General features: G+C 36.3%; 1 protein-coding gene across 2 annotated transcripts in view; it reads left to right on the forward strand.

The window, feature by feature from the left end:
- The first annotated feature begins 4333 nt into the window (after window positions 1-4333).
- NLN (neurolysin (metallopeptidase M3 family)) overlaps window positions 4334-26011 on the forward strand; it is a 30557-nt gene continuing 8879 nt past the window's right edge. Inside the window, exons 1-8 of one of the 2 annotated variants that reach the window (XM_010012130.1) lie at window positions 4334-4365; window positions 9827-10083; window positions 12889-13037; window positions 18257-18364; window positions 19843-19945; window positions 20687-20847; window positions 22250-22385; window positions 24573-24939. In XM_010012130.1, the coding sequence (XP_010010432.1) occupies window positions 9855-10083; window positions 12889-13037; window positions 18257-18364; window positions 19843-19945; window positions 20687-20847; window positions 22250-22385; window positions 24573-24939 (1253 nt within the window). In that variant the 5' untranslated portion in view covers window positions 4334-4365; window positions 9827-9854. Of the gene's footprint in view, window positions 4366-5690; window positions 5699-9826; window positions 10084-12888; window positions 13038-18256; window positions 18365-19842; window positions 19946-20686; window positions 20848-22249; window positions 22386-24572; window positions 24940-26011 lie in introns of those variants that run through there. The other variant, XM_010012129.1, reaches the window with a different exon arrangement.

Genomic DNA, 26011 nt, shown 5'->3' on the forward strand with positions numbered 1-26011 from the left:
TTTTGTCCAGTCTGAAGAATCCCTGTATAGTTAGTTGTTCTTTGAATGGAGTCCATTGGAGTCCATTGCTCACTGCAGCTGATTGTTACTAACTCATTATGACTTGATAGCACAGAAAAGGCAGGTGGGAGAACAGAAGATGAGAGTTCCTAACTGCTGGGAGGATCAGAACTGCACAAAGTATGTGTGTGTTACATGTTATCACAGGCTGGTATAATGAATCTTTGTGTTTTGTCCTCATAGCAGCCTTCCAGTATCTGAAGGGAGCCTACAAAGATGCCATAGAGGAGACTTTTCATCAGGGACTGTGATGATAGGACAAGGTGTAATGGGTTCAAACTTAAACAGGGGAGATTTAAGTTAGATATAGGGAAGAAATTCTTTACTGAGATAACGGTGACACACTAGAACAGGTTGCCCAAAGAACATGTGATGCCCCATCCCTGGCTGTGTTCAACGCCAGGTTGGACAGGGCTTTGAACAACCTGGTCTAGTGTGAGGTGTCCCTGCCCGTGGCAGGGGGCTTGAAACTAGGTAATCTTAAGGTCCTTTCCAACCCAAACCATTCTATGATTCTGTGTTCTCTGTTCTACCTCTACTAAATTCTGTAATTTCCTTCTTTACAGCTGCTTCTTGGCTCATGTTTTCATTAAACTGTTATGTCTCCAAGATGATTAGATGAGCTAATATATCATCACTGTGTATGTAAAGTCAGACGTGTGTGTCATTTCACATTTATTAAGACTGAAATTAACGTTGGTAGTGGTTTTGAACTTTACTCTTAGGACATTCTTTTGTGGTTTTTTGTGGTTCCTTTAGTCTACTGCATTATCATCAGTAAATTATCAGTAAATTTTGTCACTTCATTAATCCCGTCTTTTTGTAGATGAGCTAAAATATGTGGGAGAATACAGACCCAGCACAGAACCCTGCAGGGCTCCACTGGTCACCTAATTTCATTCAGAAAAATCAACAGCTGTTTCTGTTTCTTAACCTTTCATTTAACCATTTATCCTTAAGAGGATCTCCCTTCTCATCTCACAGCAGCATGGTTTTTTTAGGACATTTTGGTCAATAGTCTTTGGAAATTAAATAGACTATATTAACTGATCTCTATCTGTTGTGACTGATTCAAAGAATTCCAATACACTTGTGAATATTTATTTCCCTCTATAGAACACTATCTTCTCCAGTACTTGTTTGAGCAAAATGCAATTGTGTGTGTATATTCATCATACTGTCTCTAAGAGAGTTCCATCTTCAGCAGAGACCCAATTTCTACTGTAGAATGTTAAATTGAGTGGAGTTCTTGGCGATACTTACCATGCTGGAACAATCTGTCACATAGCCTGGAACCAGCCTGGGAAGCTCTCAGTGTTGTTAAGTCATCATTCACTCAAAAGCCAGAGCAGAAAGCAGGCTTCATTTAGTTGCCTAATTTGTGGTACTGAGCAGGCAGGCATGCTGCAGCACAGAGATTTTGCAAGTATTGGAACCATCATAGCATGCTATAATGCACTATCTTCCCAAGGAGAACAGTAACTTAAAATGGTGGAAGTAAGTGAGATTAGGTTGTCGTCTGGCACAGAGACATAGTTTTCCAACTAACTAGGGATGGCAAAGAACATTTCTCATTGCTTTAGCTGTACGAGACTTAAGATCAATGGGAAATCAAAGGGCATTTCCATGGTACAGGCTGAACTGGTAAACTGTGGGTGTAAATCAAAGAAACCTTTGTTTTTACAAATCCCCCTCAATAGTTTTCTCTGTCTGGCAGCATCACTTCTTTTTCAGTTGGAGCCAACAAGCTGTTTTTCAGGCATTAATTAGTTGCATTCACGTACTGAACTATCCTGGCAGTAGTAGTTTGTGGTGTTTGCATTAAATAGCCTACACTTTACCTGCTGTTTATTGCTGGCCTTATAGACATACTATAGATGCTTACACAGCAGCACCAGAGAGCTGTAGGGCCTTAAAAGCAAATTTTTTTTTCCATTGTGTTTACATGGTTCACCTGGTGGTGGAACCAAAGAATAAGAGAACTCTGATGAACACCTCCAGCATCAAATTCAGCATAGTGCACTTATTTCTGCTTGCAAGTGTTGAAAAGTCTCTCAGGTCCCTTCCTAAGAACCTTCAAGCAAGTTGTGCTGTAATGGAGGTTTGCTGTGACACAGAATAGATTCATTTACAGAATGGGTTTGAAGCCTAGTTTAGTGTGCTTGGGTTTGCTTGCTTGTGTTTGGGTTGGGGTTTTTTTCCTAGAATCATGGATACCATAATTTTAGAGATCAGTCACTCTGCAGAAACATTACCCTGACACTTCTGTGTGTTTCACTTCAGCCTACGGTTTGGCAATCACCTCCTCTTGTAAAAGTCAGTCAGACCAGTTCCCAAATTCCCTTTAAAGACTGTTGGAGGGGGCTGGGGGAAAAAGGACTGTCTGTAAGTAGTTGTAAGGTGTTATACACATGTCTACGTTCCTACTTCAGGTATGGATTTTCTGTTAGCTGCCACAGAGTGCCTTTAGCAATTACTTTGCCGTTGATGTTAATTCTCTCAGAGAAACATTTGTTGACAGATTGTAAGCTCATAAAAGCAGCACTGAGGGTAATATATGTATCAATAAATATTTTTAAATGTTTATGTAATTTGCAGCTTTTTTGACTCATATTGATCTGAAAAGCTAAAAGTGTATCTATTATAGGAGTATAATCAATTTAGAATGTATAGTGAGTTAAGTTGCAGTGAATCCTTTTTTTTTTTTTCCCCTGAAATATGTAGTGACAAAATTAATGGTTTAGTGTTAAAAGGTTCTAGATGTTCTTCTATTCCTTCAAATACAGCTTAAGAAAGAAACCAACAGTTTATAATGGTGGCTATGGAGCTTTAAATAGGAAGTACTATACATCCTATCCTTTTGCGATAGTGACACCTGTCTGTGCCAAACACAGTAATGATGCCAAGAAGTTTTCTAAGGAAAGTGGCCCAGGAATTCAAGGCATGTGTTCACTCTTCCACATACTGTCAAAAGTCAAACAGATGAAACTGAGAATCAAAGTGTAACAAGGACTTCCAATGTGTTTGTCCAGCAGGAAAAAGTGATTACTTACATTTAAGGCTGTAGTCTCATTCCTTTGGCTCAACTGAAACAATATTGCCATGTACTTTCCTTGTTCTGTCTCAGACTTTCTTTTCCCCCATTCTTGTTTTTACCTTGGATTACTCAGTCCCCTGCTTACTTTGCTTGATTTTGTCCTTGCTTTACTATAAAATAAGCAATTACTACTTGTCTAAAACTGTGAGTCAAAAGTGAAACAATAGAGATATACTTAAATATTTAAAATTCAAGCAATAATTAAGGATTTCTAAATAGCATAAAGATTTTAGCTTATTAAATTTCTGCCCTAGAATCGTGACAACACAGACCAACAACAATGCATCTTAGATTATATTAGGTGCTGCTGGATACTCATTGTAGTTTGTTTCTGAAATGCTTTTTAACTTCCTAATGGGGAAAAAAACCCTTATATATATATACATATATATATATATATAAAAGTAACGTGTGAGGCTTGACTATTACAAAGCTTTCCTTAAACTGTGCCTGTTCACTATCATTTATATATGTTTGGTAGCATGTGGGTCTTACATTCAGGGAAATGCCAACATATGGTATATCAAGTGTTAAATATTTTGTCCTGAGGCAGACTGTCAGGTTTTATGTTGCCTTAATGGGATATGCGTATTTATCTTATTAGTCTTTTAAAACAAGGCCGCTAGGTGGAGTCAAAACATTGAGATTCTGTGAACGTTGATGTCCGGTAGCGATGAATATGGTCTTCACGCGGTGCTGGCTTTCAGCATACGGCGCTGGTTCTCCTGCAGCCTGTGGACTAGGAAGTGTTGTTTAACTAAGATCTGCTGCTTCGAAAGCTAGAAAGACGAGCAATGTTTTTACTGTTGTTCTTAACTGTAAATTGGCAGCTTTTACAAAGCTTCATACAGTAAATTACTGATTGAAAAATGTTCTATGTTTGTTGTGATTTGCAAATTTTCTCTTACTTATACCGATGGGAATGTCCTCTGAAGTATACATAAGGCATAGCAAGAAAAACTTAGTTGTATTTATTTGCCGTTAGAGTATTAAAAAACTAGAAGAGGACTAAAGTATCTGAATTAGATACCCTTCTCTTTCTCTTTCTCTTTTCTTTTTAAAATCTTGGCTCACACTTCACCCATGAAGCTGTTATCCCAGCTCTTCTGTCAGCAAAGAACAGTTTTTCCATCCTGCATGAAGCTGATATACTGATTTTTGTACATCAAAATAGATCTGTCATATCTATTATCAAGTACAATAAACTGGTCTGTATATATGTTTGCCAGAAATACATTTGTTAACATACTTTATTCTGTAAAATTATACTTGTCATTGTAACTAATGCTGTTTACTTGGAGATTAATTTGAAAACTGCAAGTACTGTAAAAGACTCTTGGATGGAGTTACAGCTATCCATGTGCAAACAGAGTTAAATTAGGCAGAAGGCTTAAATCTTGACCATATTATAAAGTGATTGTCAGTAATAGGAGCATATTGTGCACAATTTTGCAGGGTTTTGTGTTTGTATTTTCTAAAGCTGGTCCTACCGTTTGCTGCTTCTGCTTCACAGAGTGTGGCTTTCTTGATTTATTTTAATAGAGTTGATGGAACATGCCAACAAAGGGCCACAAAATGATCAGAGGGATGGAGCACCTTTTCTATGAGGAAAGGCTGAAAGAGTTGGGGTTGATCAGCCTGGAGAAGAGAAGACTTTGGGGAGACCTTATCACTGCCTTTCAGTTCTTAAAAGGGGTCTATAAGAAAGATGGGAATAGGCTTTTTAGCAGGGCCTGTTGCAATAGGATGAGGGGCGATGGCTTTAAACTAAAAGAGGGGAGATTCAGGCTGGATGTGAGGAAGAATATTTTTACAGTGAGGGTGGTAAAACACTGAACAAGTTGCCCAGAGAGGTGGTGGATGCACCATCCCTGGAGACATTCAAGGCCAGGCTGGATGTGGTTCTGAGCAACCTGATCTAGTTGAAGATGTCCCTACTCATTCCAGGAGGGCTGGACTAGATGACCTTTGAAGGTCCCTTCCAATCCTAATCATTCTCTGATTTTATGTTCCACTCATGGAAAATGTTTCTAAGCAAAAACAGGCTTACTAAATGTTTAATATGTTTAAAATACTTACTGCACAAGTTGAAAACCAGTCTGTAAATTCACATGCTTTGTTTGTCTTTTCAGGAGCTATGTTAGCCACTGTATCACTGTAATTAGTATAAAAGTTCTTCTCCTCTCTAAAATAAACCAAAGTTGTATTTTCCAGAAGCAGCAAGTAGTCAAACTAGATTTGTTGGTAAAACAGATTACCTGACATTCTAGCAAAAGTAGCAATCAATGTAGTCTGTGACTTAAAAGCTTTCTCTTTCCTTCTTTTAAATGCTCTTTTAGAAGTAGCTACTAAGCTTTCAAGTTGTTATTCAGTTTACACTGCTTCTGGTAAAAATTACCGTTCTTGCTGCTTTTGGGAATGGCAGATTACTATCATAATTCGTGAAAACAGCTGCGTCTGTAGTAGTCTTTGTTGTAACTGGAAGCCCAAACCAAAGCTTGTGTGCCTCTCCTCCTGCACTTCTCATAGGTGGATGAAGCAGTACACAAATGCATAATATATTCCAACCTGCCCTGAATGTCATTCCACCGACATTATTGCAATGCCGTAGGACTCACCCATGAAAAAGGCTGGTGCAAACTGTCAACAGAGGCCATTTAGATACTCATAGTAAAACTGTAATGTAAATAAAGGTACTTTAATTTTGAAGGACCTCACAGGAACATAGGGTCTGAAAGGGACAGTTGTGGTGATCAAGTCTAGTCTTGATTACCTTAGGTAACTAAGTACTATAATCCATTTTATAAACTGGTCAAGCTCCATATTATAAATAGAGGTGTTTCCACTTCCTGGTGCTTATTGGGAAGCTGTTTCAAAATCTCACTGCCCTGATGGTTACAAACATCTGTTAAAAATCTAGCTCACACATATTCCTGACCAGTTTAGTCTAATTTGTTCTTATGTCAGTATTGCCTCTTAGGCATCAATAGCTCTTTTCACTTTGAGGCATTTCAATGGTATGCCTAATGACAGTAATCATCTTGAGACTTCTTTTGCTAGACCAAATCTATGCATTTCATATATGTTTCTAGCAGTAGTGTAGGCTTAAGTGGCTATTGACACTTTTGATCCTTCATTTATGCCAGCAGTTTTTAAGTCACGCATAAAATAGATGATGGAACTGATTAGCTGAAAAAAAAAAAGAAAAAAGATATACCCCCTGCATTTTTTTGGTCCACTTTATTTTTTACCTGTGTGCTGCCCTGACTCTTTTGCTGCTGTCACTGATGGCATGGTGTACAGGGGCAGAAATGAGCAGCAGAGGGAGGAATGGGAAAGAAGAACGTCTTAAGGTGATACTGCTGCTGAACATGAACCTTATCCTTAACCCAGGCTTGTTTAGATACACCTAGTGTTCTACACTGCACTGCAGGAAATTGAGTGTAATATCTGATACAGTTTGAACTAGTAATTTCAGGCATTAGCAACAGCTTGCCCATGGTCACACAGTATAATTGCAGTATACATGTAACTTTATTTACAGACCTACATTTGCTCATCCTTCTGTCTGATTTAAACTGGAGCAACTTCGGATTGCTCAGACCAAGCAATGGTTGCTACCATTTACCAAAAGCAAGCTTAAAGTAATAATTGCCTCCTGCTGGTCCAGTTGCTGTTTGAAGAAAGCTGTTTGCTGTTGCATCTGTTCCTACCATTTTTAATAGAATTTGTTTTCCTGCTCATATCTGGGAAGTTAATGTTTCTCTCACTGATACAATTTACTGTAATGTTTTCTTTCTAATAACATGGCAAGTGTTGTTGCAGAGCATTTTTGAAACAGTCACAATATTTTAGCTATACTCTTGTTTGTAGTCTATTCAGTCTTTAATTTTGGCATTGTTTCTTTGTTTCTTTCTTGAACAAATAAGATTAAGTTAGTAAATTACTGGTTTTATTGCAGTATGATACATGGAGTCGGGGAATTTATTTATTGTTTTATGTAGACAAAGAGTATGAAATGCTAAGCCTTGAAAGAAATGCCCAAGATTTGACCTGTATGTGTATTTTTGCTTTCAATTGTATTTTATTAATCTGATGTCAGCTACGTTGGCCCTAAGCACAATGTAATTGACTCTAGCAAGGTAACAACACATGTCTGTAAATGGTTATTTGAAGAGATGCATGTAGTGATTGCTTTTGTGTGTAATGTTATGTTACAGTTTTTGAAGGCCCATCTTTATTAGCCAATTAGAAAGACTTACAGGTCTTTCTGAGTTTGTACTGCCTTTGTTAATCTACATATATGAGTGTGTCCTCCTGTCAGCAGGAGGAGACAAGGCATCCGAATTTCAAAACCAAGCAGTTCTGTATTTTCTTGTCTCTAACAGCTAGACAACCACTTGCTGGATTTATGGCAGTCATTTATGTAGCTGCCAAATCTGTTTGTGTATACCTCAGTGCAACTAGCTAACCTACTAAAAAAATCAGGTTGCATCTTTTCTTTTGTATTTAAAATTAGTGCTCTGCACTAATCAGGGACCCTACATTCAAGTTCATTAAATCAGTTCAACTTTACTTATTAATTAAACTTGTTACACAGGCTGAACTTAATATCATCTGTTGGTGTTGCAACTGTTTTAGTCTTTGTTTCTGATAAAATAGTTGGTCAGTGACAGGGCTATGTTTTCTACATCTCTGTGTGAAGATTATGAATGACAGAAAGCTGTAAGCCCTTTAAGAGAGAGTATTTATTTCATATCGTGCACTTCCGCATAGTTGTCAGCTCTAACATTGTTCATGCTGTTGTTTTCCTTTGATTCTATTTTGCTTTTATTTTGACCATAATTTGGCACATTTCATATTCTTTCTGATTTTCTCGAGAGATGGGGGAGTGGGGTGGTGTTAGAGTTTATAGCTTTGAATCTACTTTTGAGGAGGTTCCCCTTCAGCTCCCACAAGGTTGTGCCAGAGATGTACTAGCAGCATGTGAAAAACTAGACATAGGGCAGTCCAGAGGGAAACTGTTCATGACTTAATGAAGGACTGTTCTTTGATGCATCTGTAGATTCAGGGTAGAATTCGGTGGTCTGGGGGGATGGGAAACCACTGCATTCTGGAATGCTAATACTTAACCTCTTGCTGTCATGAAAGCAGCTTCACTTATCATAAACTTCTAACTGCCATTCAAAATTTCAGAAGTCCAGTGGAGAAGCTACTGGGGCATTAATGTCATAACTGAATTGGTACCGGAGAGATAGAACAGAGGTGGAAGGAATATTCTTTATTCAGGCTTCATTTTCAAAGTTAAATCATCAGCATGCTGGACATTGATGTTTCTACACCCGTAGAAGGGAAAAGTAAACATCTTGCCTACACTGGTGTGGGAGGATTTGAAGAAACTGGTAAGAAGGAAAAAAAATCTCAACACAAAGATTAAACATAAATGTTGTCTTTCATTTTTGTCTTGCATAAAAATAGGTTTGTCTAGGCTATTTCTAGAGAATGCCTCTTATAGATGAGTGAGACTTTAACAAAAAGTCTTGCCTTCAAACAGAGCAGGCGGCTCTTTTCAGATTGTTGGCATTTCACTCTTCTGCTATGTTTTTCCCTCAGGCTAAAATTGCCTATCCTTTTATGCATGCTCCCTGCATTGTATGCCAAAACCTATATGAGCACTTACGCACATACTAGACTGGTTTTGCAATAAAATTAATACAGATACAGTGACTAGTGTTAAGAAAAAAGGATATTTGAGAAAAAAACATATTTAATTTAAAAATAGTGTTACGCAAACATCCCTTTCAGTAGCAAGCTCGGTGTTGCCCGAGTCTTGATCCTTCTCCTTCATACAACCAAGTTGAATGTTGGTTTGTTGGGGTGGGAGCAGATGCCTGTATTTCTGTAGCCAGTGTCTCCATAACTTGTATTTGGATTTGTTGCTCCAGATTCATGAGGTTTTTTTAAATATTATTAAAAAGATTAGTGAAAAAATTCATTGCTCAGCACAGTAAGATCAGCTACATATATAAGCTTTTCTGCTAGCTAAAGCTGAAAATATACTTCATTTATATAATAAGAATTAATAGTACATAAATTACAGTAAATTTATGTAGCTCTTCTGGCAATAGAATGAAACTGTATATTTAAAATCCACAAAAATGAATAAATTTTCAAGTGAGTAACAACTAGAATTTTTCCTCCTATGGCTGATTATGTGGCAGACATCCTGTATAAATGTAAAATTATTTGTTGTAATGAATCTACAAACACTAGGTGGGTTTTATTCCTTATTTCAAAAATGCAAATACTGTCTGCTTCTGTAGAGTTTCAGTAACTGTTACTATGTTTTTCTTAAAAGATTGAATAGTAATTTGATCTGTCTGGTTTTGCTAGTACCGAAGCTTTTATCCCTGTCTGTACTTAGTTATCCTGTAGATGGAAAAGGTAGAAGACAGACCTCTGGTTTATTTAAAATTAGACATAATTGTTAAGGGCAACAGCTGTGTATGATCCTGCTGGACAAGTTATGGCTCTAAAAAGGACTTTATTCTTTCTTCTAAAAATATTCTGTAATTATTAAAGATCTGTTTTCTTTTTTTTTTGATGTTTGCTATAAACCTCCTCTTGAACTAGAATCCTGCTGTGCAAAGATCATTTTTATACTTTCAGGTCCTTTGGGCCACGGCTTGTGTTGAGAATGACATTAGGAGCAGAAATTACTAGCCAGCTCAAGGCTTCTTCATACATAGCATCAGGCCGAAACCTTCTGAGATGGGACCTGTCACCAGAGCAAATTAGAACAAGAACAGAAGAACTAATTAGGAAGGCAAAGCATGTATATGACAGTGTCGGGATGCTTGATGTTGAAGAAGTAACACATGAAAATACTGTACGGGCTTTGGCAGATATAGAAGTGGAATATGCAGGTTAGTGTATATTTTATGTCATTCTTTCCATAGGGCATTCCATATGCACCTAAAGAAACATTGAGAAATGATAGTTGTTGCTTACCATTCTGATCTGTGCTGTTGTTGTGTAGAATGTGTAGAAGCCTCTCAAGGGTCCTCTGGTCACAATAACCTTTCAGGATCTCTGAATATGTAAACGTGATCAGCTAATGAAATTCTGCTGCCTTATTCTAGAGACAAAAATAAGCATTAGCAAAACTGTGCTGTGGTTCTCTTTGACACAACCAGGAAACTGTTCCACAGTCAGCTGATGTTGGTCACCTGTTTTCTTTTGACATGTGAAGCTCCACACAGTTACATTTTCTTTTCCAGCTGTGTACAACTGCCTGGGGACAGTGTGTAGCAGCGTAGATTACAGTGTCTGTAGTATGCATGGGTAAATTCAAACGTGCTCAGCAGTGCTTTTCGCAGACACTGCAGAATCTGAGACAAGCAAGTTAAATGGAATGCTTGAAAGCTCCTAGTGGAGAAAATGTGATGAAAATGGGGGCATTTTTGAATGCTTTTTTTGAAAGAAGACTGCTCTACTTGCTCATTTTTATGTTTAGCCTGCAAGGCGTTGAAGAATCCATGAAGAGGTGTTGGTCATGCAGTCACCTCTAGGCTGTTCTGAATGGATTATGGAGACATGCCAGTACATGGATGGAGTTTAATAGTCAAACACGGATAATTTAGTTGATTTGTTAATAATTATCAATCAGAGAACATGGGAAAATAAAAATGTGCCTTGGATGGCTTTGTTTTGAAAAACCTATCAGATGGTAGCTGTATGACTCTCAAAAAATAGTCAGTGTAATAAAATGTCAAGTTCTCTTCAGTCCTCTAAAAAAATCTGCAGTAGTAACTGAAGTGCTAAAACCAGCTACCTTAGCTTGGAGCAAAATCTCCACCTAGCAAGAAGAGCAGCCTCCAGCTCAAATAGTTGTACTGTAATATTAGTCTGGCTTTCACTGTGCTTAAAATTACAGTTCAGCCACATCTGGTGGATTGACTGGGATTGATGCTAGAAGAAAGATTGAGTAGTCTTCATCGAAACAGCTTCTTGTCAGATTCAGTTTTAATTGTACCAACATATTTGGTATAATTATTGTAAGCCTTTTCACCAAGGTATAAAACCCTCTGCTTTAAATTAAGTTAGAAAGAAAATCTGTTTGATTCAGAAAATAGTGACCATCAGCTTCTCAGCATAGCCACCAAGCCTTGCATCTTCCAAGATTTTTGGTTTTTTTTTCTTTACATGCTATTGCAGTAGTGGATCATATTTAAGCTTTTACTGCTTACCTTCAAAGCTGTATGTGAAATTATCATGATTATCCTGCTGGGGAGGGACTCTTCATTAGGGACTCTAGTGGTAGGACAAGGGGTAATGGGTTTAAACTTAAACAGGGGAACTTTAGGCTAGATATAAGGAAGAAGTTCTTCACAGTGAGGGTGGTGAGGCACTGCAATAGGTTGCCCAAGGAAGTTGTGAATGCTCCAACCCTGGAGGTGTTTAAGGAGGTGTTTAAGGCCAGGTTGGACAGAGCCTTGGGCGACATAGTTTAGTGTGTGGTATCCCTGCTCATGGCAGGGGGGTTGGAACTAGATGTTCTTAAGGTCCTTTCCAACCCTAACTATTCTATGATTCTACCTGGAGTACCATGGCATATGGTAAAGATGTATTAGCACAGCAATATTACCATTAGAACCTTCCATTTTTAGGGACTGTTTGTCCCTGTCACGTGTGCATGAAAGACCTATCTCAATAACTGGAATTTAGCCATCTGAAAAGACATAGATGACAACAGGCTGTACATTTCACTTGGAAGCCGCCAAAACTCACTTCATCGTTTTGGAACATCTTGGTATGACAACAGGAGTGGGGAAGGGAGTTTCCTGTGGACCTCAAGAAGAATTATATGCCCATGTTTGCATTCCAAGGGTTTCTGAAGAGTTAAGAGTATCTCAGGGTTTAATAAAACAACTTCAGATTACATAAAATTACAAAGCTTTATATCATTCTAAAATGTTGTTACATTAAAATATGCTTTTGGGGAGGTGAATGGGAGTGAAATTATAATTGGTTTTGAATTAAATTGATTCAGCTGGTCATAACAATTCGTTTCTATTTTAGGAGTTTCTATTTAATGTCTTTATAAGATGCAGTATTCCTTTAATAAGCAAGGATTTATTTAATCTCAAAAGTGTATTCTAAAAAACTAGTATTATTCTAGAAGTGCAAAATACACAGCATCTTTTATGTTTGCCTTATTGTTTCTCTTTAAACACAGAAGAGAAGATGGGAATTTGGGGCTGTTCTCGTAACATTGTAAAAATAACTTCAAGGTAGATGAATCTTTCTGTTTGAAAGGTTCAGAGCTTTTCATTTTGAATGCTAACATGGAAGCATCTGTGCCAGCTATGAAGCAACATCAGTCCACTTACAAATAGTTCATCTTTCAAAAATCACATATATTTATACATCTTTCAGTTGACTTTGTAGAAGAAAGAAGATGAGATAATTAGGTTTGGGTAATAGATAGTTTCTGTAAAATGTTTATTTATTATAATAGTGTGCAGTTCTGTCCTTTCACCTATTCATTTTTACGTTATCTGTAATCACTTTATTTGTTTCGAGCCTGACTTGAGATGTCAGGTTGCTTTGGGTTCCTGTTTCTTATGTCTTCTATAAGTATCAGAAGAGGGGAATTTCTTTATCCTTAATGCACCCTTAAAGTGTTTCTAGCCTTCTGTGTAAGTGTTCATTGCCTTTTATTTAAACAGTGGAAAGAAGCATGTTGGATTTTCCCCAGCATGTCTCACCTGACAAAGAGGTACGCTTAGCAAGTACAGAAGCTGACAAAAAACTTTCCAGTTTTGATGTGGAGATGAGCATGAGAGAAGATGTGTTTCAGAAGATTGTTTATTTGCAGGTAAATCACAGTGATATCTGCATAAATTATGGAAATGTAGATAAAATTCTAGCAGTGAAAAACTTCTCTAAAGAAGTTAGTAACCACAGTGCTTTTCAAGTGTTTTCAAACCCACTACTGTGTGTTTCCCCTGTGTCCATACCAGCTATATCTTTCCAGTGGAACACAACTGCACAAAAAAGCTATGGTTCCACAAAAACTTAAGCCAGTGTAACCTAGTGCTCCCGTTCTTTGCCTCTCATAGTCTATGTGTGTGTATTTCTCTCTCTCCATTGCAATAGCTTTGACTTTTGTCTAATATTCTAATGAACTGGTACAGGGAAACCCATCAGGAAAAATAAAAGAGATGGTTTTCTGCTGGTGGAGCTCCCTGAACTGTTTGCCTAGAGCATCACTAAGGGAGAGGAGGAAAAGAAAGAGGCCATATAGCAATGTATTTAGTGCTCAATTAGTATTTAGGAATGTATTTAGTGTATTTAATGCTTTATATTGCTTTTGAATTTGTGTCCAAAATTGTGCTTTATTGAAATTGTTATGAATTTTGAAGTTGAGTTTTAAGTTATGAAAGTTAATGAGAACATATAACTGGGAGTGACCTCTGAAACTGCCTCTTTTGATCTGCTAATTATAGGCGGCTACACTGCATACTCCTCCTCGAATGTTGCCTAAGCCTCAAAACTAAGTCAAAAGTTACATTTACTGTTGAACTAGTTTCTATCTCTTTTGTGGTTCTTTTCAGTTTCCCTTCTAATTGTATCTTGTGTTCTTCACTTGCACTGTTTAATTTGTAGCTGGAACAGAAAGAATGTTCAGTTTTGTTTAAATGCATCTAGTGACAGTAATAGTTTTCCAAAAGTCTAATTTAAAGATAATACAAGGAAGCTATCTAATTGAAAAATTTATGCATGCTTCAGATGTGAATCTTCCCTTTCAACCCCACTGATTTTTAACCTTCCTGAGATGCTGATAATATATTGGAACCGTATTTCTTGGAATCATTTGTTCTTTTTTTCAGTGTTGATTGGGAACCAGAATAGTATTTGTAGCACCTAATAAAGTGCCTTCCAGTACTGTTCTCTTCTGTTGCTGTGTTTTCTAGGCACATTTTCAAGTGTTATCCTCTAGCTGGGTATTGTTGTTTATGGGATGTGAAGGTATTTAATAGCTCCATTTTAAGGACCTTCTGTTGTGTGTTGGCAGATAGTGCCTTATGTTGATTCCCCCCCCTCCCCCCCCCCTTACTATTAATTAAATGGTTTGGTATGTATTTATTACTTGCTGTGATTTTCCCCACTCTCCATTTAGATACATTTAGGGTTAATCTGCTGTATCTATGTGTTTTTAATATACAGAAATTTCTGATAGTAGGTACTGAAAACTGATTGCTATAATTCACTACTATTACTTTCTTATAATTTTTTTTTAGTCTTTTTCATTTGGTGCTTTCCTACTTCATTTTCCTTTGCAGCAGTAGTTGGCTTTTGTAACAGTTAAAATTGTTGCTTAAATCTCCATTTAATTTTTTTAGAGATTTTTCCTGGCTTTACTGCAGCATATAAGCTTGATTTAGTATTAGTTTTCCAGAGATGCAGCCTCTGAGCATATATCAACTTCATAACAACTCTGAAAGTAGTAGCAGTTTTTGTTATAGAACATATGTGAAATTGCCAGTAGGGTCAGATTGGTCAAGTGTTGCTATTTCCAAATCACATATTTCTTGTTATTTTTTGTTACATTTCTAGTGCCTTCTGCTGTTACAAGAAGAAGGCATTAGAAGAAGTCTTCAACCTGACTTGGTTGAAAAGTCAGGTTGCAGGACCACATTAAAAAAAGGACTTCCACCAACAGAAATGGTATCCTTAAATCATTTTATCAGTTTAAATGAGCCAGTAAATCATTTTGATTGAATCAGTTTTTTCATGGCCTTAGTGAGGATTTAATAGTTCAGGTATATGAACTCAGTTTCATGATCCTGCACAGGGGCTGGTCTAAGACACATTGAGAGCAAGAGCCCTCACACTCCCATATTTTTCATAATACAGTCAGTCTGCTAAAAGATGAGTAAATCTGCTTGGTCTCAGTGACATCCTGAATGTTTTTCCTCCCTTTAAAAAGACTAAACTTTTCTACGTTAACAACTGTTTAATATTCTTTCTAAATTCTGCTTAATTTAAGAACTGTTGATGATGGAAAATGTGTGATGTTTTTGTATTTAATTAAAAAAAACCAAAACAACAACAAAGCCCAACTTAAAATAATCCAATCTCTTTTTCTTACACATTATGGAAAAGAATTCCTGCATAAATTTATATTTTTGAATATGCTTGTTAGAAAACTTTTATTTTGGGGTCTGAAACTTGGAATAAAGGTGAATTTAGTACTCAAACTGTGATTTTACTTTTTATTACTCCTAACATCTGCACATGTTGGCTAGCAGAGGCATGCTTAAGAATGTTGCCAATCTTCTCCAGCTACACACCCTCAGGAAACACAGCCCAATGTAAAGAGCTGCTGCAGTTTTTGTTCATGATATTCTAAGTATGTTTTGTTTCTTACTCTGCCTGAAGATTTCATGGAATAAGGTGGCATTGTTGAAAGCAAGTATTAAATGGTATACAAAATCATCAATGATGACCACTCTAAAACTTCTGAAAAGTTCCAAAATTTCATGTGTGTGGTACATTCTAAATAAGCACTTCTGTTGTGGAAATTCTTCATCAAAGAAACATAGGATGACATAGACCATCCTGACCAGACTGAAGTTCAGAGATGACCACAGAGCACCCTTCATTCCTGTGTCTCTGAGGGTGTCTACACTTCCTTATCCTTAAAAACCTGAAAGATCTTTTTGAATGTGTATCATCCTTATCATAAACATGTCTGTGATGCAGATAAAATTCATAAAGGCTAATATTAAGACTAGAAGCTATTTAACGTATATTTCTTCTGAAGTGTATGGAGAGATTTATAGTCATCAAGGATGAACACTAACTTAGTTTCTCCTTCTTTTTCCCCCAAAAGAATTTTTGTATTTCGTAGCTTTAGAAGGAGCCTTATTCACTGGCCTAAAGGGCTTAAATTTAGTGTTTGTGAATTCCCTTCTTCTGTCAAAAATCTTGGCAGTTTGGGACCAGGAGATTTTAAGGAGCATGACAGTTCCATATGCCCAACGGAGGGTCTGGGAGATCCCTCATAATGCCTAAATAACTCAGACTGAGTTATTCACAGTCCTCTGTCCTTAACTGTTACTGTGATAGAAGTAGTATCTTTTTGTAGAGACTGGAGTGCTCAATTTTTTTCTCAACCTTTCTGTTTTTGAGCCTGCAGCACAGATAACGCAATATAAATGTTAGTGTAGGGACAGCATCGGCATCTTTCACCTCTGTCATTTTGAAGTTGTGCTTTTTCTGTCACACAGTCTTGGGTCTGAAAAAAGAACCCTCAAATTTTGGGTTGTCCAGTGGAAAAACAGTATGGGAAAATTCTGATTGTAACAAATACTTTTGTACTCAATATCACAACATTGACACTCCTAGATGTAGTGCTTGACAGCATAAATATCTTCATAAAGCTGCAGACTTTCAGGGAGTATTCTTTGCCAGAAGCAGAGCAAGAAGCCCAAGTGTTGCAGGGAGTAGAGTAGTGGCATTCTTCTTATCTTTGTGTTGGGAAATACTCAAGTGTTGCTTGCCTTATGCTTTTATCACAAATGAGGATGGAGATGTGAGGCTTGACTTGGAGAGGACAGAGGGCATGATTTTCTTCACTTTCTTTCCTCTCAAAAGGGAGAATTCCACAATTTACATCCTTTTATTTAAAAACAAAGTATCAACAGCTGAAGGCTGAAAAAATATCGTAGCCATAGCGAATCCATGCACATGGATTAATTATCGTTGACTTCAGATGTGTGGTGACCTATAGTAGTTAGATCATCCTGTCGTGAGTCTATGGATTATTTGTTAAATTACCTGGAAAGAAGTAATAATAAAAAGAAAAAATATTCATCATTCATCATGTGACAGTATCAGTAAACTAAGTTCAATTTGCCTATTGCTTTAGAAAAGTTAGTTTATCATCAAGTGAAGTGATTGTTAGAATTGTTTTTCACTGAACGTAGAAATCCTTGCAGTTAGACTATTAGGAAGACTTTTAGGCACAACTGTACTAATGCCTGGCAGTCCTGCTGTAGCATAATGCTACTGGGACTTGATACTCTTTTCAGAGTGCAAACAAAGCTAAACCATTCTGAGCTCCTTCATGGTTCTAAAAACAATTTTCCATTAATTGTTTAATCTGACATGGAGGGCACTTGTATTTATGTGGTGTGTCGTGGGCTATTTTTAAATGACAGTTGGGAAAATATCTGTTTCAGAGTTTAGTACTTTATTTGTCTTCTCTTGGAATACAAATAGGTTCCTGTCTTACATTTTCTCTGTTTAAGGAAGAGAGGTAATTTGTGCTGGCCAGTCATTAGTTAACAGCTGTACACAGTTGTGTAACTCTTTCATAAAATCTGCATGTTTCAACATCCTTACTTTTCAGAGGTGCTAGTCAGGAATTAATTGTATGTAGTTAAGCTGATGAGAGGGTTGTTAAGACAAGTCAGAGCTAATTCCAACAGCTTCATATTCAAAGGTGAACTTAAATAGAATATGTGTCTTTAACAAGAACTATAAGTTAATACCTTTTTTAAAATGTTCACTTTTAGGTGAGGCAAGATAAATTTAAAACGTGTACAGCATTGTTTTCAACTTTGGGAAAAAAGTCAAAGTTCTGGATTAAACAGTTATGCTGCAGTCAGTTTTAAGGAAGACCCTCGTAGGGCCAATCCATCTTGTGTAATCTTTTGGGGATTTTTTAAATCCCCCTAAGTTTTAAGGTACAATGTTATCTTACAGCACTGATTTTCTTCAAGTACACATTTTTCTGCCTCTACAGAAAAAGCTTAATTGCACTGTACTATATGCTAAAAGGGCTTGCCATTATGACAGCATGTAAATATGTTGAGATAGTAAAAAATATTTCTAAAACATGCTACATTACTGTAAGAGTACTCTTGTATAAGGTAACTGTTTTTGGAAGGTCCTTCACACTAAAATCTGGAATATTCCTTTTTTACTATGGTGGCGTTCTAAAGAACAGCTCTGTTCAGACTCTTCTAATGCTTGGTATGTTTCTTACATGTTATAAATTCAATTAATTCTATACTGTCATTTCAGCAAACCTGTGATCTTCAAAACATAAAGCCTGAAACAAAGCGGTATCTAGAGAAATCAGTTCAAGTGGGAAAAAGAAACGGACTCCATCTTCCTAAAGAAGTGCAGAATGTAAATATGGACTATTAGTTTATAAAGTGAAGGTGACAAATTGTTGAAGAGATGAAATTGTGGTTGCATAGCTGTACTAAATGTATGTTTGAACTCTGTGCTCTTGGACCTCTTAATTAGTGCTCTGATCTTAAGTGTTCTTAGTTCCAGATCCACTCTTTAAACATTAATCACCTTAAAGTTTTAAAATTAATCTGTAGACACCCATGGTACTCAGTGTATAGAGGTGGTATGCATCACATCTCTTAGCCTTCCAGAGTAAAATAAGCCTATCTGGAAGAGGTTTGTTCTATATTCCAATTACAGAGAATGCCTAAATTCGATAGCCAAGAGATCTTTCAAAAATTTTACTTGTGAGTCGAAGCTTCAGAAGTATGTATAATTATTAAAAAGACACAACTATTTTAATTTCAGTTATTAACCAGTGTTGTAAAATGTGTCCGAGATTTTAGCATTTTGACTAAAATAACTTAAGATAGCTTAAAGGGACAATAAGCCACACTGAGAATTTTAGCTTCATTAAGGGAGGGTTTACTCAAGCATATAAAAGCACTTGTCACTTCTGAAAATCTTGAAGTAAAATTATCAGCATCTGAGATGCTGACATAATGATTCTTAAATTGAGTGATGTTGTGTAACAATCTCAGTTTGTGCCTCTTTTAACAGACTTTGCCCTTTGTATAAAATAATCATTCTTCATCCACTTCCTTCAGTTACAGAGATCAATTTCATGTGTATTTGCATTGCTACAGGGCAGCTGATGCCTCTAGAGGGATGTTGAAATACTTTATAAGGAGACAATCATTGAATTGCATTTAAGTAAAAACCCAACTAATGATAGTCTGCATATTTTTGTGTTTGGTGTGTATTCTTCTGCGGGTACCTACTGTGTTCATATGAACTTGGCAGTAAAGGGGCAGAGACATGCTAGGAGACCTATTAGAAAATTTTTCTGATGGATAAATATTAGGATTTTAAAAAAGATTTTGGAATGGTCTTGCCTTCTGTGGGTATTCTCTTCTTTTTGTCATAGTTGTACAATTCCAGGAGGGTGTTTTTCAATAGGTTGCATGCACTTTTACTTCCTTGATTCTCATTTATTTTAGTGGACATTTTTACACTTACAATTATAACTTAAGGGTTTAAAATAAAAGAATGTTAGCATATAATACTGTTCAGAGAAAGTGCTTATGTGTTCAGTCCCGTCTGAGTTGAGAACCCATTTGAAACGTTACCTAAGCGATAGCCCTAACCCAGAGTTCATTGTCAACTATATTGCTCAGGACCAAAAGAAAGATAAAAGGGAGGCTGAGGAAGAGTGTAATGGGATGCTACACACTTGCAGTGTGTTCCTGGCTCAATACCATCAGCTGGTAAGGAGCCTAGCTGAGAAAAGTGGAATACTATTCATGTGGAGCATAGTAATTGCCAAGTTTTATTTTTGTATTTCCACTAAGTCCAGTTTATACCCGATACAGGAAATAAAGACAATGAAGAAAAAAATGAGTGAGCTGTGTATAGACTTTAACAAAAACCTGAATGAGGAAAACACTTTTCTTGTGTTTTCTAAGGAAGAACTTGGTGAGTAATATGCTTGCTTTTTCCATTTCTTCAACCTTCCACTTTTACTGATGTAATGGGGTTTGGCCCAGTGAATGGTGGTTAGATCAAGTGAAATTCTGACAGATTTCCAGTCTCTGTTTACTTTTTAATCCTTTCCCAAGTCAGTTTAGAATTACCCTTTGCAAGTGTTTATGGTCTCTTCATAGATTTGTGTTTCCTGAAGTGCTTGCCTCCTGTCAAGTTAACATACCTGTCCTACTTTTTTTTTTTTTTTTCCGTAACTTCACTCTTCTCAGCTTCTTTTCTCAGTTCTTTGCCATCAGGTAATCCCTTGTATATTGTATTCATTGCAATTATTGGAAAAGCCTTCCTGTCCTGCAATATATTTTAGCGACATCAATCACTTGAACTGATCTATAGATTTCATGTGACGGAGACTTTGGGAATTCATTATCTGAAGGGCACGGCATAAAATGTGCTTCATAACACCAGAGATTTTTTTTCTGTGTCATATTCAGTTTTGATCTGGTAGCCTTAACATGTACTTCTCTTTTGATCACAACTGTTTCCAATTTCTGTATCGCTTTGTTGGAATTCAAAAAAGTTTTAGCAAATTTAGTTATAAAAAGTAGGATTGTATTTCCATGGAGATTTCTGATGTCATATTAGATTGCAGCAAAACAAAATGCAGTAATTTCACAAAAAGAGAGGGGAGTAGATAATTCTAGTAAACATTGTTTATTAAATTGTGTTCTATAGAAGGCCTTCCTGATGACTTTATTAAGAGTTTAGAGAAGACTGAGGAAGACAAATATAAAATTACTTTAAAGTATCCCCACTATTTTCCTGTCATGAAGAAGTGCTGCATTTCAGAAACCAGAAGAAAAATGGAATCTGCTTTTAATTCAAGATGCAAAGAGGTATGTTGTATATTGACTGTTCTACAAGGTAATGACAGAGATGAAAAATGGAGCTAGGCATTCAAATGTTAGATTTTACTATATATTGTCTCGAACTATGAAATCAAAACTTATCAGTGTAATCTTTAACAGTTCTTTGCTCCAGTTTGTTCTAATATCCAAAGACCTTAGAAAGTTGATGATCTGCTTGTGTGTGTGTGCATTTCTTAAACTTTCAGTGATGCTGTAAATAAAAGTAGGATTTTGATCTTTTGCCAAATTTCCCTAGAGTGTTCCACAGTTGCTTAATGGCCCTTTCCTCCCAGAGAAGGACATCTGATTGTAGCTTCTGTAGTACATCGAGATTCTTCTGAATGAGAGGGATTATTTAAGCGCACATATTAATGAAGAAATACAGGTGATTGAATATGAAATTAAGACATTACATATTGATGAGAATTTTAATTAGGTGTGGAAAAAATCTCCAATTTCATATAAAATGCTCATTTAAGTGTCTGAAAAAATAGCTGGAAGCTTGTGTTATAGAAAGAAATATTTTCACAAATAATTTGCTTGATGCTAATGACATTGGGCACCTAGACAGGTACAAAAACAATGAAAATGATGGGAAGGATAGAAGTGTCATTCAGGCGTTTGTACCAACCATTCATTAGAGAACAATGGCAGACTTGAGCTTTTGTACTTGAAGTGCTGGGAAATTTGAAGAGTACAAGATAAGATAAAATGGCACCGGAACTGAACGCTGTGCAAGTCAGTACACTTAAAGGGATTTGCTATTAAAACTGTGGGACAGTCTCTGAAACTAGTTCTTGGAAAAAAGGGTTTCCCCTGAGAAATCTCACTTTTCCAGAACTGGAGGTTATCACAGTTAGATTTTCACCTTCTCCACCACATTTAGGTCAGGGCCTGGGGTTGCTATGTTTCAGATCTCCTTCTCTGACTGTTCTTGTCAGTGGCAAAGGATGGAAATTTGCAAACAAGCTTTGAATGTTGGCACAATAGCTTTGCAGTCTGTCTTCCCCACTAACAAGCAATTACGCCAGCTGTCAGCCATTTCCCTGTTATCTTTCACGTTGAAATGATTGATAAAGGAAATAAACTCTTTGCAACAGTCAGAGATTTGTTGTTAGCCTTAAAGAAAATGGTACATCTTTTCATTAATTAAAACAGATAAAATAAGGAGAGTAATGACTCAGATTGACCAGAAAACTAGCTACCTGCAATCAAATGCTATGGTAAAAGATTACAAGAATCTAACTACACTTACACTATTCCATATTTATATCTTAAAATGTTTCGTTTAAAATTTTTGCTGTTTCTTGTGGTTACAGATATTCAAATAATTGTTTCAAACATGCATTTTCTGGTTTCACTTTACAAATTTGCCTCCTTTCTTTTTTAGGAGAACACAAAAATTCTTCAGCGATTGCTTCCACTAAGGGCAAAAGTGGCAGAGCTTCTTGGTTATAATACACATGCCAACTTTGTTCTGGAGGTAAACACTGCAAAGAGCACAGATAACGTAACAGCCTTCTTAGGTTTGTTCTTATTTATAAACAATACTTTTATATTTGGTATGGCAACTTGACTCCTCAGCCAAGATAAATTTAAACACGTATTGGGTCACAGTGTCCTTCATGTTTAGATAGAAAATGAATTGCTGCCTCTCTTCTGGCATATATTTTTTTTAGACCATAGCTGTACAAATACAATTGCTCCAAAACAGGAAAGCACAAGACAAAAATCTGAAAATAGCTGCTTTGTGACAGCCAACAGAAGCACGCAGTTATGCCTTTCTCTGCCCCAAAATGCAGCTATCCTAATTTAGAACCAGAATAACATATGCAGCCTAAGCAATTTTATCAGTTCAAGAGGCTGCATCATAGTTGCAGCTTTTCATTCACTTAGGTTAGCTGCAATGTTTTGTGCTTCTGTAGCCTTAATGCCTTTTTCTGATACAACCGCATTAACTATAACGATAGATTACAGTCTATGATGATGCAACTTTCATAAGCTGAGTTAAGGAGTTATATCTTGAATGATAGATTGAATCTTGAATTCAAAAGCCTTCTGATGGAATTTTATCTGAAAACAGAGCTATCTTGAAAATTTTTAAACTGAGCAGTTTACGAATTTATAGTCATCCTGTTGACCTCATGGTGCCCACTCTTGTGCATGGAGTTAACCTACGCTTTCTGGAATTATGTAGTTCCACAGAATAATACGTGTTCCCCTATTACTGTGTCCCAACTCCACTTAGCATTGTATATTGATAAATTGTATAAATAAACCCCCCAAAATAATTTAGTACGTCAATAGAGTCTGTTTGGTGGTAGTGAGTTTTGTGCACTTACACATTAGTAAAGAGGTTCAGATATGCCCCTTTTTTCACCTGTAATTCTGCCACATTTCTCCTGTTACGGTGTGAGCTCAGCTCCGTATTTGGCAATACCAGTTATCCATATATTTGTTAATAAACTTATACTTGATTTATAATTAAATGTTATAATTCAAGTGTACTTAAAGTAGTTTGCACTCTTTTCCATCCATTTTATTTTTGTAATTCTGAATGCATTTATGTAATACTGTAGTTTTTCATTTGTTTTGAAGCTGATACACCTCATAATTTAGCAGGCTTTTTTGTGACTGTTTACAGTATGACATAATATACTTTTCTATTCATAAATGTCATGTTTCAGAGTAATTCTCTTAAAGGGAGAATGTTATTAAATTAATTGTCAGCTTTTATTTAGTCTTTTCGTATATCCTCAGCTACAAGCATGATAGTATTATTTGCTCTGCTTTGTTGATATATATTCATGTTTTAAATCAGTATTCATAAGCTGATCTTATGGCTTGGGAGAAAAGCATTCTGTCATATCACATTCTGAATTTAGTATCATATGAGCTGTGAACAGTATTTCAGTCAAGTAAATGCATATAGTGCCTTACAGCCTACCTAGAAATAAGGGTGTCAGTTCCTAAATTTTACGCTCTAGGTACCAATAGTGAACACTAACCTGAATTCTTAAGGAAAAAGAAAGTGTCTGGTAGTCCTGAAATACTTACAAGAGAATAGGTCCAGTATGCACTTTAGTAAGTTTAAGTGTTTTATATTCAATATATTGCATTAATAGTGCTGTGACCCTTTCTTGTCCAAGAAAAGCTGTATTGGAAAAAAATGGCATCATAAACATTAATATCCAGTAGCACTGGTTGTCTAGAAGCTAGCCATTGTACAGGCAAGAACTCTTTCATCACCTGTCCTTTAAAGGACTTTAGCTGGAAGTAGGTCATAATCGTTTTGAAAAATCTTGGAAAAAAAGTGGTTTAATTTTGTGTTGCACTTCCATTGACTAGTAGTAGTTGTAGTCTTCAGCTTTTTCTTGAGAAATACATCAAGAGAACTGAGATTACATGAGGTAAAATCAAAGACTTCAAGCAAAAGTGTCTAGTCTTACTTTCTGTTTCTCATGTCTTTGAAAAACTCTAAATTTACCAACCCCCTTCACAGTACTATGTGGATTCCTGTATTATATACAGCACGCCTGCAATTAAAACTCATTAAGACAAGAAAGCAGACAATTTGCTTGCTGTTGGTAAACAAATGAAAAACTCTAGCATCCACTCTTGGGGCATGTGCTTAAAGTTATGAGTATGTATTATAGGAATACACATTATAGTAAGGAATACAGAATTTGATTCCAAGGCAATCTTTGTTTCAGATGATTTGAGTAAGAAGCTAAAGCCGTTGGCTGAGGAAGAAAGAGAATTCATTCTAGATTTGAAGAAAAAGGAGTGTAAGAAAAGGAACTTTGATTGTGATGGAAGAATCAATGCATGGGATCTTCATTATTATATGAACAAAACAGAAGAGCTGAAGTACTCCATTGATCAAGAAAAGCTGAAGGAATACTTCCCAATTGAGGCTGTTACAGAAGGCTTACTGAATATTTACCAGAAGCTGCTGGGACTTGTATTTGAGCAAGTAGAAAGTGCTCATGTTTGGCATGACAGTGTTAGTCTTTATACAGTAAAGGATAATTCAACAGGAGAAATGTTAGGACAGTTCTATTTGGACCTTTACCCCAGGTAAATATGACCTAGTGTTTTACTTACGTATTTTAAATGGAGTTGGTCTTAGTGGGTTGCTGGTGTCATTAACATTCAATGCATTTGGAAGTAAATACTTGTCCCACTGACAAGACTATTATTATGTTCATTAAGCTGTCCTCTGGACTGTATTCAAATTTTTTACACTTTCTTGTAGTACTACCATGTTTCTTGCTTATATTGAGCTTGTGAAGCGTTACTACTTTGTTCATTTTCTGTAGTATTGCTGTCTAGTCAGTTGTCCGTAATTTTTTGCCTCTATGAACTTTTCTCCTTTCTAACTGTAACACTGTGTTTTACTTTTCACTTATGTTGAACTGTTACTCCAGTTCAATCATATTCCTATCTGCCAAATGTTCCTGGTTTCTCCCAGTTTACCTTTACATTTTATGTGGGTATTTTGTACACTATTGTCCACACTGCTAAAGAAAATATCAAATAGGTCAGGACCAAGAGTAGACTCCTGTTGAGCACACCATGAAATGTACTTCCAGGTTGATCTCTATAGCTCTCCATATCTCTTTGTAGCTATTCACAGCATCATCTGTGTTCTGTCAGAGATTAGGAAATTAGACTGAATTTATTCTTAGCTAGCCCTTTTTGACTGTCACGGGGTGGGGTGGGGGGTGTATTTAATTTTTTTTTTAATTATTCTTTAGCAATTTATAAATTGCCTAATACCTTTCTAAAATATAAATTAATTTAAGGCTACTCAGGTTTGGAGAAAAAAAATATCTTTTTAACTTTTGGATCACTGAAAAATGCAATGAACTGTATTCTGAAGTTAAAAAATAACTGTATATGAAGTTAAAAAATACTGCTTCAGAGGACAGAACCTAGTTCTACCTACTACAGTAGCAGTTTAACTGCTGAAGTATATATACTTCCAGTATTTGAGTAAAAATCAGATTCTTGTAAATCCTGCTGCGAGTCTTAAACTGATGTGGTTTAAGTACCTTTCTGTCCCCCATTCCTTGTACTCTTAACAGGATATTAAAATTAGTGAGACTTAGAAGTTATGAAAAGATGTAATTTCCTTGTGTAAGGCTTT

This window comes from Nestor notabilis, unplaced genomic scaffold (genome assembly GCF_000696875.1).
Source record: "Nestor notabilis isolate BGI_N333 unplaced genomic scaffold, ASM69687v1 scaffold15103, whole genome shotgun sequence".
Classification (NCBI taxonomy): Eukaryota; Metazoa; Chordata; class Aves; order Psittaciformes; family Psittacidae; genus Nestor; species Nestor notabilis.